The 14,398-nt window shown below is 32.0% G+C and overlaps 1 protein-coding gene across 1 annotated transcript; it reads right to left on the minus strand.

The window, feature by feature from the left end:
* Positions 1 to 635: 635 nt before the first annotated feature.
* Positions 636 to 8,804, minus strand: LYK3 (protein kinase family protein / peptidoglycan-binding LysM domain-containing protein). Its single transcript, XM_020370818.3, has 11 exons — positions 7,796 to 8,804; positions 6,526 to 6,603; positions 5,216 to 5,518; positions 4,385 to 4,530; positions 4,214 to 4,303; positions 4,006 to 4,111; positions 2,262 to 2,413; positions 2,074 to 2,171; positions 1,827 to 1,974; positions 1,388 to 1,495; positions 636 to 1,108 (listed from the first exon to the last, which is right to left on the minus strand). The coding sequence occupies exons 1-11, from the start codon at positions 8,400 to 8,402 to the stop codon at positions 944 to 946; spliced, it is 2,001 nt and encodes a 666-aa protein (XP_020226407.1). The 5' UTR covers positions 8,403 to 8,804; the 3' UTR covers positions 636 to 943.
* Positions 8,805 to 14,398: the final 5,594 nt, after the last annotated feature.

Consider the following 14,398-nt stretch of genomic DNA (forward strand, 5'->3'; position numbering starts at 1 on the left):
CCAACATTTTAAGATAAATACATCATTCAAATTTACTATCATATTAAAACATCTTCATAATTAATTATTTAACCAAAAAAATTCAAAAATTGAGTCGATGCATTCATTTGTAGATGTGATATGTTGTACACCACTTCTACGATTAGAGTAAAAACAATAGGATTAAAATCATCTTATATTGATGCATTCATTTCATAATATCACTGGAAATATAAAATCAAATGCTAAATAATTATAAGTATGACAATAAAACAAATTAAAATTATGTAAGATATATAATATATTAAGTATCACTTTTCTATCTCAAATTCCGAAAACTTCTTTAAAGAACACTTTGAAGTGACATCGGATACTTGTCTTTTATCCTCTGTAGTATCTTCAAACCAGTACATGAAGTAGCCCTTGAAATAACAAGGTACAACTCTCCTAAATTCTTAAATGAACGATTGTCCTTAATTCTTATTTATATAAAAACGAAAATGAAGAATTTTCAAATATATAGACTAAATGATAAAATTTGTATGGACACCAAATGAATAATTAAATCAAACCATAAAATGAAGTAATAATCACATCATGCCTCAGCATAACTCTTCATGAAACCCAAAAAGAAAATACAACATAAGAAATGAAAGGAATCAAAGAATATAAACATACGTGGATTAATGTCGATTGTCGAATTACAACTTATATCAATACAAATCACAGAGCAATATAATCCTTCCTTAGCTCCATCACAACACACTAAATTACATCCAAAATTTTCTACATATATTAGAATGCAGGTAAACAAAATCAAGGTATAGCTCACAAGATATTCAGAAAAATAAATGGCCAAAAATAGACACTGACCCACCATGTCCCAGCTCCTATGGATCAATCACTATCAACCAACCAAAAAGGTATAGAACAGGATGCAGAAAAAAAGAATCCTGCTGTTTAACTATCTTCCCTGAACAAGGCCACTGAAAACCTGGCTATTCCCAGCTAGAGTTGCTTCCCACTCAACAGAAGATAGGAGAATCTGTGAGAGGGAAATCACAACTTGTCTCATATCAGGTCGTACGATGGGGTCCTCATCCACACATTGCTTTGCCAGCATCGCCATCTAATGTTCCAAAACATCAAATGAAGAATAAGTTACAATAGTAAAACCTCATGCAAGTTGTTATCCCTTTATAAAATATGAGTCAGTTATTTCTTCAAAATAATGATATCGTAATATGAGAAACCACACAGTTGCATGGATGTGTCAGGTATGTAAAAATAATTTTACTTTGATTATGTTTTGAGTTGAACAATCTTCAATTTTTCAGGTTAGTACGTATTCAAGATCCCCAAAACCACATGGCATAAAAAATATGAGAAAATGGAGAAACTAACTTGCCTTAAATACACAATCATGGGGATACAGATCCATCATACTTGGATCGATATAATCTCTCAAACTTGACATGCTCATGGAATCAGGTGAGTTCCTAAGAACTGACAGCATCTGCAATTGGACAAACATCAAGGCAATACCCAGAAAAAACAATTGTTACCAAGAAAAGCATATTATTGTGTGAAAAAATTATCTTTACTTAAAAGATATCTCAGGACTTTTATTATTTATTTTTTGAGGCAGGGTACTGGGGAATACAATTTAGTTGTTTCCAGTCCTACTAACATTCTGAACATTGAATATTAGTGCAGTTATAATGAGACAATCATCACAAGTGACTGCTCAAGTTACTCAAGCCCTTACAATCTTTCCTGTAAATCAAGGGAGAACTATATGCTTGTATAACTGCCATCCAAAACAATGTCTTATAAGCACAACTTACTATGGATGCCAGTGAACGTCTTTCAGGATTTTTTGTCATTGCGCCTTCTGATTGAATGATGGCCTCCCTTCCTGATATAATCTCAAAAAGGACAACACCAAATGCATAGACATCACTCTTAGTGGTTGCAAGACCGTCACTCAAATATCTGCAAAAATATAAGAAATAAAAAATTAAAATATTATCTTATACAGGAGGAATAATGTTTACAAAAAGAAAAAAAAAACTGTTAGCGGACATTACTTACTCTGGAGCAAGATATCCATATGTACCAACAACTTTGGTTGTTGAAATTTCTCCCTCATTTGCTTTCCCAACAAGTTTTGCTAATCCAAAATCTGAAATCTAGAGAAGCAGAAAGAGATCTAAGATCAATGACAAACAACAAATGTACAAACTTCAAAAAGGTGTAGTTGCGTATAAATTTGTTATTACCTTTGCTCTAAAGGAAGCATCAAGTAAAATGTTACTTGTCTTGATATCTCGGTGGACATAATGAGTTTTTGTGTGCTCATGTATGTATTCAAGGCCCCTAGCAGTATCGAGCGCAATCTGGACCCTCATGATCCAAGAAAGTGGGGAATGACCTATAAGCAAGACACAAAATAGACATAAACTATAAATGCACAGCTTAAACTTGTTCATACAATAAAACATGGAAATTAGGCAGTCCTCACACCAATTCAAGCCTCATCTTTGAATATCATGCAAATTTTCTTAGTGCCGTCTCCTCTAGGACTTTTATTCAAGTATTTCAACACATAAGAAATTGCATCATAGAGAAATAGCCGCTAGCTGCCACATCAACTATCAACTTGAATCTGACTCTGCTTGACAGGCTACAACATCCCCCAAACAAAAGATATTGAAAAGAGTAAAATATAATTTTGGTTTCTCAAAATTTCTCAAATTTGGTTTAGCCCCTCGAAAAATGTCATATTTTGATCCTCTAATTTGGAAAAACACCACTTTTGATCTTTAAAGTGATTTAGATAGTTCTCTATAACTGCTTTTAACGCTATCTAAAACACTTTTTTTTGGTGAATCCATCTAAAACACTTTTAAGGACCAAAAGTAATACATTTTTAAATTAGAGGGACTAGCACCAAATTTCAAAAATTTTAGAGGCCTAAAAACATATTTTATACCATTGAAAATAATCAATTGCTCATAGTAAAAAATGGTAGTCTGCAGACTGAGTTGGATGAACCATGAAAATGATCTCTCTATAGTGGAAACATTGGATACAGACAGCAAATTTAAAAAAAACAAAGGCATTCCTTGAGTTGAAAAACTGGTCATAAGGAGGCGGTTAGGCACAAATGCCAATCTTTCACCATCAACTTTCTCAATTATTGCAACATAATATCAAATCACAGTCAGGGACACAATGAACAAGAGGAAAATAGGACAAATCCAGTCTCAAACAATTTAGGCTTCAAAAGAGTGCTCTCAAAATAAATGCTGGTATTATTTTTCTTATTGCACAGTCGCACATCTCATCACAATACAACAATAGCCTTATCTCACAAGGTATATCTCATCACAATAACCAGGCAAAATGCTGTAAGCAGTTAATTTCCAAAAAATTGCACTGAATAAAGCATTGCATTAAATTTTGGCAAAAATATATTTTTCGTCCCTTATATTATTTATTAGTGTCAATTTAGTCCCACTTTAATTAATTGAATCAATTTAGTCCCACATCTTTAAAATGTATCTTAATGTTTGATTTTCTGTCTCTTTCATTTAAATACTTAACAAATATGACACGTGTCATGCCACATGTATGTTGTCATGCCACACAGATGGACATCACGACACGTGGCATGACACATGGCATGATGAATGACACGTGGCATGACACATGATATGATGAATGACACGTGGCATGACAACATGAAACGTGGCATGATACGTGTCAAATCCATTTAAGTATTTAAACGGAAGAAACGGAAAATCAAACATTGAGATACATTTTAAAGATGTGGGACTAAATTGATTCAATTAATTAAAGTGTGACTAAATTGATACTAATAAATAATATAAGGGATGAAAAATGTATTTTTGCCTTAAATTTTCAAAAATGAAAATCTAAATATAAATTTAAAAGCACCAGGTCCACCCAAACAGTGGTGATTAATATTCCACAGACCAAAGCATACATGCATAATCTTACCCTTATTTTGTGGATCATGCAAATGGCTTCTAAGTGAACCCTTCTGAGCATATTCATAAACTAGGAAAAGCTCCTCATGACTAGCTGCATAGCCAATCAACTCTACCTTGACAACATCAATCAAAAGTACAACTCAGTCTATGGAAATGGACCAAGCAATTGGCTACAAAATCAAAGCATAATTTATTTTGATTAAAAAGGAAATTACCAGATTAGCATGATGAACCTTGCACAAAACTTTCATCTCTGACATAAATTCTTTTGTTTTAGTAGCTGTCATTCTTTTAATAGCAACTTCCTACAAGGATTTAATAAAAAAAGGTCAGAGAAAAAAAATACTCACTTTTATATTATAAGACTTAAAGTATACAGCCAAAACCTGGTCGAGAAGGAGGCTATAATAAACAGAACCATATGTTCCATGCCCAAGTAGATTTGAATCAGAGAAACCATCAGTTGAGGAAAAAATATCTTCGTATTTAAAAACTACAGGCTTATCCATGTCAAATACGTCAGGCCCTAGAGCTGCAACCATAATATGAATAGAATATTATGCATATATTCAAAATTTTAAAGGATAAATCATTAATGTTGTTACACAGATGTATTATAAAACTAACAGTTATATATCCAAGTTCAAAGAATAGCATGTATACAGGATTTCATACTGATAATACACATTCATGAATATATAGAATAATATTCAAAATTTATAACCAAGGGATATTTATAAGTTGGTAATAATGCATCTTACCCTGGACTTTGCATCATAACATCATAAAATCCCAACATAATTTAAGTACAATCAACTTGCAGCCAGAATGAAAATGAATGCAAGTTATACAATACCCTCCTATGTGAGTAAAGCTTTCTGATATTCATGTTTTAATTTTTAGAAAGTGCACGACCATATGTTCCATCATGCTCTTCTATATCAGAGACTGAACCATATGACCACCAATCATCCAGTGCAGTATCTATTGGTACTCAACATAATCTGATATAAAACCCAGCATGGCAACAGGCAAAAACCTTTCCCCCTATTCCGGCTTAATCAAAATTGAAAAGGAATCTCTAAACAGACAAGACCACAAAATATTTTTAGCAGTGTGCTTGAGATGATAGAATAAAACATGCAAAACATGATTACTTCACACTGTAATCATAGGTACGATATAAAACTTGAGAATCCAGTAAGTAGGTTAGTTACTTGAAGCTTTGGGAATGGTAATCGTGTGATTGCTGGATTCACCATCCGTTTGCTTCTGGTCAACATGTTTGCCACATATGTACCTTCCAGAACCACAAAAAAAACTTGGGTTCCGAAGAATATGGAATTTATGAGAGATCTTGCTCTCAGCATTTTTCTCATCAGTTCTGGCATCAGCAAAACAATTTGATGATCTCAGACAAATGCAGAGAACCACAGTTAATATTATTAGAAAGAGGCCAACTCCTAAACCCCCAATGATCCATCCGTAGGGTACATGAGCCTTATGATTGACTTGATCAGCTGTAACCAAAAAAATTAAATAAATAAAGTGCACATTCTATTATAACACCAATAACAAGGAAATTCTTTTCCTAGGTTGAGTGTTATCAGAAGAAAAGCTCAAAATGATTAAAAAAGAGAGAGAGAGAGACTAGGCATAATAGAGGGAAAAAATAAAACCAAAAAATAAATACAAATGGGTGAAGATGAAGATATACAAATAACGTGTTGAATTGCAATTCATTAAATAATAGACACAGACCAGTAACTCAAAGTAACATTTTTCAAAATGCTGCTCAATAAAATTAATCAGTTAAATGAGAATATATTTATAACTCCTTTTTATTATCATTGAACATGTGGCATCCCCAAACCACTCTACCACCACTTGAGCTAAACCCCAAGACTACTTATATATCATCTGTCACAAATAAAGCCCCATATACCTGTCCACGTGTTTATACATTATATGTGCAAAATCAAAATGTCTCCTTCAAAGAAACATTTTTTTTATCAGTACCTTCATAGAGATCTACCTAAGTTTACATGAACCTCTTATCTTCACTTCATTTTAAAACCTTTTATTATTTAGACAAAGAAGCTACAAAAATAAATTTATTTTATTTGATACAAGTGAATTAGAAACATGATAATTTTACCTATGCAATTTTGATGTTTCAAAATAAACAATAAGAATCAGCTTAACCTAAAAGCAAAGATAACAGACTGTAGGCTTGAAAACTTGTTTTTTGGTTATTAATACTGAAAACAGAATTTAACCTCTATAATAGGAGAAATTATTAGATAGTCCTGGACCACATGGCCATTAATATCTATATGACTTGTAATCAAGTCTTATTAAATTTTTCTTGTAAACTGAAAATATCAAATACAGATTGGCTGGAACATAGGCACTTGGTGGTCCTAGAACTAATAATTTCTCCTATTATAGACAAATGACAGACAAAATACAAGCTAAAGGAAAAGGAAAAGCTATTTTCCTTTTTACAGCATATGTTGATCAATACCTGAAAAATTATCAAAGGATGGGGCAGGAACAGGAGCTGGTGGAGCTGCATTATTCAGTGGATAAGGATCACCAGGAACTGCAAACCAGTAAAAAATTCAAATTGCAGTCAGGATTTGAGGGTGCCTAATATTATTGCATTTTGCAAATATAATCGGAATATAGGTTCATCACTAAATAATGATCAGGGAATATAGACAAATCTGTTGCATGTAAAACAATGAAGCAGTGGATATAAGCACAGATATTTAAATGAGCAGTGACAGCTAGGTCAATTCAACAAAAGTAAACATCATCCGATGCATATTCTCCCAAATAAACTGCATTGCAGAATATGTAACAAATCCACCTCCCTCAAAGAAACTGATCATATTTGTCCCAAATATGAAGAAACTAAAATATACCCCATAGATAATGTTCCTCAATTTAAGCTCCAGGTCTCAAGACAGATTGACATCAACATAGAAAATAGGATATTCTTCAACTTTCAGACCGCATGGAGAGACTAACATAAACACTGTTTGAAAACAATATCCTGCGAAGATAACACTACATACACTTTACAAGTTGGCTTAATATTAAAATTCAACTCATTAACAGAATGCAACAGTCCTCAGGCTTAAGACAAGATGCAAAGAAACATCTGCGGTTCAGAAATTTATTTGCAGTCAGCAATCCCTCCAATCTAGTTCCTTGTCTGAGTGATCGATGCATGATAAATGGACTATACTCTGTTACTGTTTCAAATTTTTAGCAATTGATAGTAGGTATTTCCCTTTAATGCATGAATTTCTCTGACACATTAAATGCTACCACACATGACAAACCAAGAACTTCCCCAATTCCCAACTACCTCAACTATATCACTTTCACTTCATTATCAGCTCGTTACATGTACACATCATCTTCACACATTTCACTTTTCATTATAAGTTTATAACCTATCTAGAAATCCCCTTTTATCATGATGAAGCATATCTTCTTTGCTTAAGTCACAAAAGAACATCTTAAAATTACAATGCTAAAAAACCACTACACACAATCACTTTTTCCCAAATCAAAATTCCAGAACCCTCAACATCCCCAAGTCTCACACCCCATCCAGATTTTCCAAAATGAACAAGCAGCTGCCTAAAGCATTATAAAACTAAAGCCTAAAGCATCCTCAGCCAAAACTGAATAGAACCAACCAACTAACCAAAACAACCCTCAGAAACATATATGAACATACACACGAGAAAGTTTGAAGAAAATTGGAGGGAAGGACTAACCTGAATCCAATGGTATATAATAGAGTGAGCCAACAGTGACATTATCAGGACTACCAATGCCATTCACAGTCTCAATGCTACCCATACTAACCCCAAACCTACTTGCCAAGGACTCAACACTATCCCCGTCTCTCATCACATAACTGACCAAATAGTTCCACAGTCCACTGGAGCAGCCACAGAACAACCTCAGTGACACAACAGCACCATTCCTGGCCTTCCTGGTGGTGTTGGGGAGAAAAGCAAGGCCGTCATAGGCATCCATCACCATATCATACACCAACCCTTCATTGGATTTCACAGTGAATGTGGTGTTGGACACGTACTTCTTGATACCAGCAGCACAAGAACAGTTCTTCCTTACGAACAGGTAATCCCACCCGTTGCCTTCCACTGTGATGTCACCAGGCAACACATCAAACATGCTCTGAATCAGAGCCAGTGAGTGGTTCGCCTCGGGCTTGAAGGCCATGAAAGAAGTGCAAACGCGGCTTGTGTCCGTACAGTTCATGGGTTCTGTGGGGTAGCAGGTGCTGCAGTGAAGGTGGAGCAGAAAGAGAAGATAGAGAAGCAACCCCCAATGGGATTTTCGCACCAGAGTCATCATCGGTTGGTAATATTTAAGTGACGAGGATTTTGAGCAAAAGGGTCAATGGAAATGAACCAAAAGAGCGAGCTTGAACCAAAGAAAGGAAGCAACTTGATCTGAGTTTGAAGTTAAAGAGTACAGGGGAGTACAAATTCAGGTGGTAAAAAGGAAAGATTGAGCAGAAACCAGAAAGCAAAGTGGTGAGATTTTGATGCTCCAGCTTTTTTTCTCTAACAATTTGATGAAAGAAGACAAAAGAAAAGAATGGGAAGAATGAGAGTCCAGGAATGAAAGTTGAGAGAGGAAAAGGTGGTAGTAAGTAATACTAATAGTTATTAGTTAAGGGAGGAAGAAGAGAGTGTAAACCAAAGAGAGCATTTGTTTTGTTTTGTTAATCGAAACTGTTTTGTAGTCTGATAAACCGCTTAGTGAAGACAGTAAAAAGAGAAAGCGACCTGCAAAGGCACCTCACCTGGCAGAGTCTAATGTTTCCAGGGACATTTTCTCTTATGACACTTTCACCCTCCATCCTCTCCAACTCCAATGGATACTTTAATTGACAATATTCTCAAGTTCCTGTACCAAAGAATGGTTTCAAAATTAATGTCAACTATTCCTATAACTACATTGTGTTGCGTGTTTTTACAGGGTAAAATTGTTATTTAATCTAATGTGATGCAACGTGACATTTCTCAAAACTTGTTAGCCTCTTACCACACTTGAGCTAGTACAAGTGTTAATTATTATTTGCACAAATGTTAATGTATGTTAAAATGTTATTTTCACAACTAAAATAACCCTTTAGTCTTGCTCAAAGCTACATAATCAAAATACATTTTGAACAGACTTTTAGTGAAAAGAATTTGCAGAAAATAAGAAAAGCAATAACTATTGGCATTTAAAAGTTTCCTGAAGAGAATACATGTAAAAATGCACATACTAATGTAATGCAACCCAAAATAGAAAAAGGCATGTATGTAATTATTAGCATTAATGGTGGGAAAAAAAATAAGCAACTAACATTTTAAAGAAAGAAATTACTTTGATAATAAAACGTAGCACAGGAACCCTAACAAAAATCTTGTTTATTTGCTGTGAGATTTTTTTGGGGCGAGGATAATATGGGAATTAAACATATGGTTACGGAAAAAGGAAGGCACTACACAACGAATAGCTGGCAATAATAAGCAAATGAAAAGGACAGTTTTGGGAGTGGGTCCACACAAAAGGAGTCTCCAATGTCACCAAAGGGTGATCATAATCTTCTACTCGTATTAGGGTGAACTAAGATGAAAACACAAAAGTAACAAGAATAAAAATAATATAATAAAATAAAAAATAGAAAATGGATAAAAATGATATTAACAGAAAACATATTAGAAAATAGAATAAAAAATGAAGAAAATTTGGGTGGAAGTAAAATAGAAGAGAATATATTTTGGATGAGGAATTCTGAAATCATGGGAGACTCCTCCATTATAATTAATAAGGTAAGAAATCGTTGACCTATGAGTTGTTTGACTCGCTGAAACCGACACAGAACAGAACGAGAGATATGATTCACTGCTTCTCACTGTAACTCAGAGCTTACCAGCTGGAACCTCAACTTTCACCAGCTGGTTGTAAAGTGGAAAAGGATGAGAATACTATATTTCAATAAACATAAAAACCACTAAACTAATACTCATTAAATATCTTTTAAGTTGATTAATTTAAATGTTTAAAAATTATTTTAACTGCAGGAATTAATTTTGATAATATTTGATTGCCTCAGTTCATTTTATTCATTACAGAATGCTTATTGGCATTAAATTTTTGAAAAATTAACATAGACCGTTTTATTCTTTATTCTTTGCACAAAACCTCATGCATGAATATTCACGAAACAATATTCTTGGTTGATTCTATATTTGACTGTTACCTCTGTGTATTTATATACATGCAAGCAGTGAGCAGAATTGTAAATGTTTATGTACTTGAAGTGTATCACCTAATATAGTGTTAATTGTAAAGACATCAAAGACTATTGTTCTACTCGCACTCATGTATACACACAATTCATTTGGTGTTTTGGTGTCCATAATCTATGAGATATGATAATCAATTTAGACTAAGTCGTCAAAATGCGTTATTGTCTCTTATCAACAAATGCACAAGTCAACGTAGTCATGTATTGGATGTTCTTCTCGCACTTAACTTATTAATCTAGGGCCTTTATCATGTTTGAATGAAACAACACAATAAATTGAAATGTATCATATTGTTATCAAATAAAAGTAAAATATTAATATAAACAAATTCAGTCAAAATACATTAACATCTAGGACTTACACTGGACCATATATAGTTTTGAAAACGTGTTTGGAATTACGTCAGCGATCTACGTATGAACACATTTTCGCGTATAAATGAAAGAAAGATGGAGAAGCTACTCTGCATAACGTTGGTATTGACGTGATTATTTTACGTCCAAAATATGTTTCTCCACACACTATCCGCGTGTTTGAATTCGCGTCAGTAATTCACGTTTTGACAAATTTAACGCGGAAACAATAGTTTCTTATTTTCACGTTTTGTACGCGCGTTAAGTTTCGTAAACGTCAATCCAAACACGGGCTATATATATCAGTTGATCTGAATGAAAAATCAATGAATCAGTCTAGTGTTTGATCTACATAAATCACCAAAATTACCTTGAGAGAAACCTATAGTGAAATGGAAAACTATCTTGTGATTAATATACGAATATATTCCATTAATTATCAAGATACTCCACTAATAAAAACTAATAAAATTTGGCAAAACCTAATATTATAATATGATTTAAAAATCATAAAATTACCTAATATTTTAGCATGTGCATTTTACAAGTCAAATATTATTATATATAACCAAGATTTATAATAAATTATATATAAATAAATAATATATTTGAATATATGAATTATATTTAAAATTAGTATGTATATATATATAAATTATATTTTATATTTAAGATAAAAATATATATTAATTTTAGTAAGCTTTTCCATATTTACCAAAACAAATATTATTTTAATTATTGATAACTTATTTTAAAATTATTAAAACATAATTCACAAATAAATATGATAAATAAAATTTTGAATTAGATAAAAAAAATTGTAAAACAATTCCTCAAAATGCATTTGTCAAAAAATAACTCTTAAAAATGCCCTTATGCAATATAGTTATTTATGTTTAATATATAAAAATTGATTCATAAAATAACTCAATGAAAATTTTTAATATAACATCATTTTTTAATTATAAATAATTAATTGATGGTATTTGCTATTTTTTATTTTGAATCTGAACTTGTTTTTATTAATAGATTGATAAAATTTAAATTCAAGTATTAATATATATTTCTTTTTATTTTTATTATAAAATTATAATATTACATTTTAAATATCATTTTATATATTATATTTTATTATTTTATTAATATCGGTTCAACTTCGAAATGTGATACCTCGAATCATTATCTTCATTGATTTAATAACTAATTCAGTTTTAAAAACCACCATTTTACTATTCCATTGGAAGAAGAATCTTTTCTTTATCCTCGTAATGTCTCTAAAAGATTCAATGATCATTCCGAGGGTTTAGAAAATGAAAAAAGAAAACTATTTTAAAAAGTAAAATAAAAGGGAACAGGAGAAGAGTTAAGAAAAGACTAGTTAGAAAGAAGTCTCACTTTTTCTTGATTGAATGATGCAATAAAACTGACATAAACTCCATTATTGTTGAAGTGCAATGAAAGTGAAGAAAATTCTTAGTTGTTGCCATTAACGAGGGAATGCCTGAAAAAGCATGCGACCCTCCAGTGGAAGATGAAATAGTGTTGGCCTCTACTCTGTAACTAGACCCTACCATTATAATCACATCTTTCAATTCAAGTTAAAGATGGCATTTCTTTTTCTTACCAAAACACCTAATTTTCACAGTTGCTGGTGTGAGTAATTTGTTTCTTTAAAGTCTCGTACTTGAATAATATTTTTAAAAAACATAGTTATTTCTTTAAATTGTTATACTAGACTAGTATATAACTCATAGCTTTGAGGATGAAAGTGAAGGAAGACTTTGTTTGAATGCGAAGTGTAGTGAAGGAGGTGGTGTGGGCTTGTGCAACTTTTAAGAGTGGATGAGAAGGACATGTGGAGTTGAACTAAGGAGCCATACGGTGTCCTATACACATTACTATGTTTTAATTCTTTAACAACATTTTCTTTCTTACATTTATTAAAATATTATTATATATTAAATAAATAGATAGTTTTGTAACATTTTTTTTTGAAAAATGTTACTATAAATAAAGTAGTATTTTATTTTAATATTATTCTTTTCAGTTCTTTTTAAAATTAAAATTTCATATCGAATAAATTATTTTACAAAACAATGTTACTACAAATAAGTAATATTTTTTTATCTCAACATTATTCTTTTTAATTGCTTATAAAATCAAAGTTCTACGTCGAATAAAAAAAGTATATTTCTTTCATCTCTAATTGTTATCCATAATTAAAGTCTCATATCAAATAAATGAATGACTTATAAAGAGTCTATATGATTATATAGTTTTACTTAAGATAAATCAACTTTAATATTTGATATATAATTAGTGGTGACTAATTAAAAATATCTTTAACCTTCTTTTAAAGAACTTCAAGGAGTTCAGGAGACATAAAAATATAATAATTGATAACAATATATAAATTAAAACTAATTATCATTTTATAAAATTAACAAAAACTTAACAACATCATTATGTTACAAAATACCACTTTGATAACATTTAAAAAAATGTTACCTGATTGTGTAAAAATGTTATTAAAAACCTTTAGTAATATGCACTATGCACAACATTTGATAATATGTTACAAAAATAAATTATCAACATTTTTACACACTACAAGAAAATATTAAAATAGTTTTGAAAAATAAGCGTCAGTTAATAGCTGACGTAAATATTGTCAAAAAAGCATACGTGTTTTAAGATGTAGTGTCGATTTTTTTGACACTAAATTTAAATTGAGTTTAGTGTCAGAAAAGCTAACATTATTATTTAAATATAGCGTCAGCTATTAGTATCAAAAAGGTCAACACTATGCCTAACGAAATAGCATCGACTTTTTCGACGCTAAACTCAATTTAAATTTAGTGTCAAAAAATCTTAAAATAGTGTCGGCTTTTCTGATAGTATACATGCTTTGAGAGAGATAAAGATTATTTTTTGAATATAGCATAATGTGTTGTGGTGCACTTGATTATCAAGTTCATTTAAGACGTCAAGGTTCCAAGATCAAATCTCAAGAATGTTAAAAATACGAACGAATAAATGATAAACTAAAAAAAGAAAATAAAAAAAATAAAAAAATAAATTTTGTGTCGACATAGTGTCAGCTTAACTGACAATAAAAATTAAAATAAATAAAATTGTTACTAATGACTTAGTCGACAAAAAAAAAATTATATCGATTAACGATTGACAATATTAATTATGTCAGTTTTTGTATTGTGTACCGGAGAGACCGTATCGGTCACGTGGGCCAACACGTGCCATTTCGTCAGACACCCATGCATAGCCACGAACAAGCATCACCATCAACGTCGGCTCGGCATGAGGCCGAGAACCGACATCAGTCTGGTTAATGCAAATATGGACCATCGTCATTCATCGAGTCGGCTCGGTCAGGTACCGTTCCGACATAGAACATACCGGAAGTATACAGGCTGCCGTATACGGACTAGACGGTTCGGTCATTTGCCGTTCCGACTAGTATTGATTAGCCGGCTCGGCCTCTTGCCGAAGGGTTAAGCAAGTCATAACAAGTAATCACAATCAAGAAAGGTAAGTACATGATTAAAGCCTAAACAACCAATTAGTACCGTATTACCTAATTTGGTAAATATCTGAGAGGGCCCATCACGCTCAGGCCCATGTCAGATGCTATAAATAGGTCACACGTAACAAGGTATGTCACTGTTCATTC

The sequence above is a fragment of the Cajanus cajan genome, chromosome 5 (assembly GCF_000230855.2).
Source record: "Cajanus cajan strain Asha chromosome 5, NIPB_CcT2T_4, whole genome shotgun sequence".
Lineage (NCBI taxonomy): Eukaryota > Viridiplantae > Streptophyta > Magnoliopsida > Fabales > Fabaceae > Cajanus > Cajanus cajan.

Excerpts from the sequence above, each read along its gene's own strand:
- LYK3 (XM_020370818.3), bottom strand. The coding sequence starts at position 8,402 with ATGATGACTCTGGTGCGAAAATCCCATTGGGGGTTGCTTCTCTATCTT. Across the intron at positions 1,975-2,073 it reads TATGGATATCTTGCTCCAGA|ATATTTGAGTGACGGTCTTG; the intron begins GTAAGTAATGTC and ends ATATTTTTGCAG. Across the intron at positions 1,109-1,387 it reads CCCATGATTGTGTATTTAAG|ATGGCGATGCTGGCAAAGCA; the intron begins GCAAGTTAGTTT and ends TTGGAACATTAG.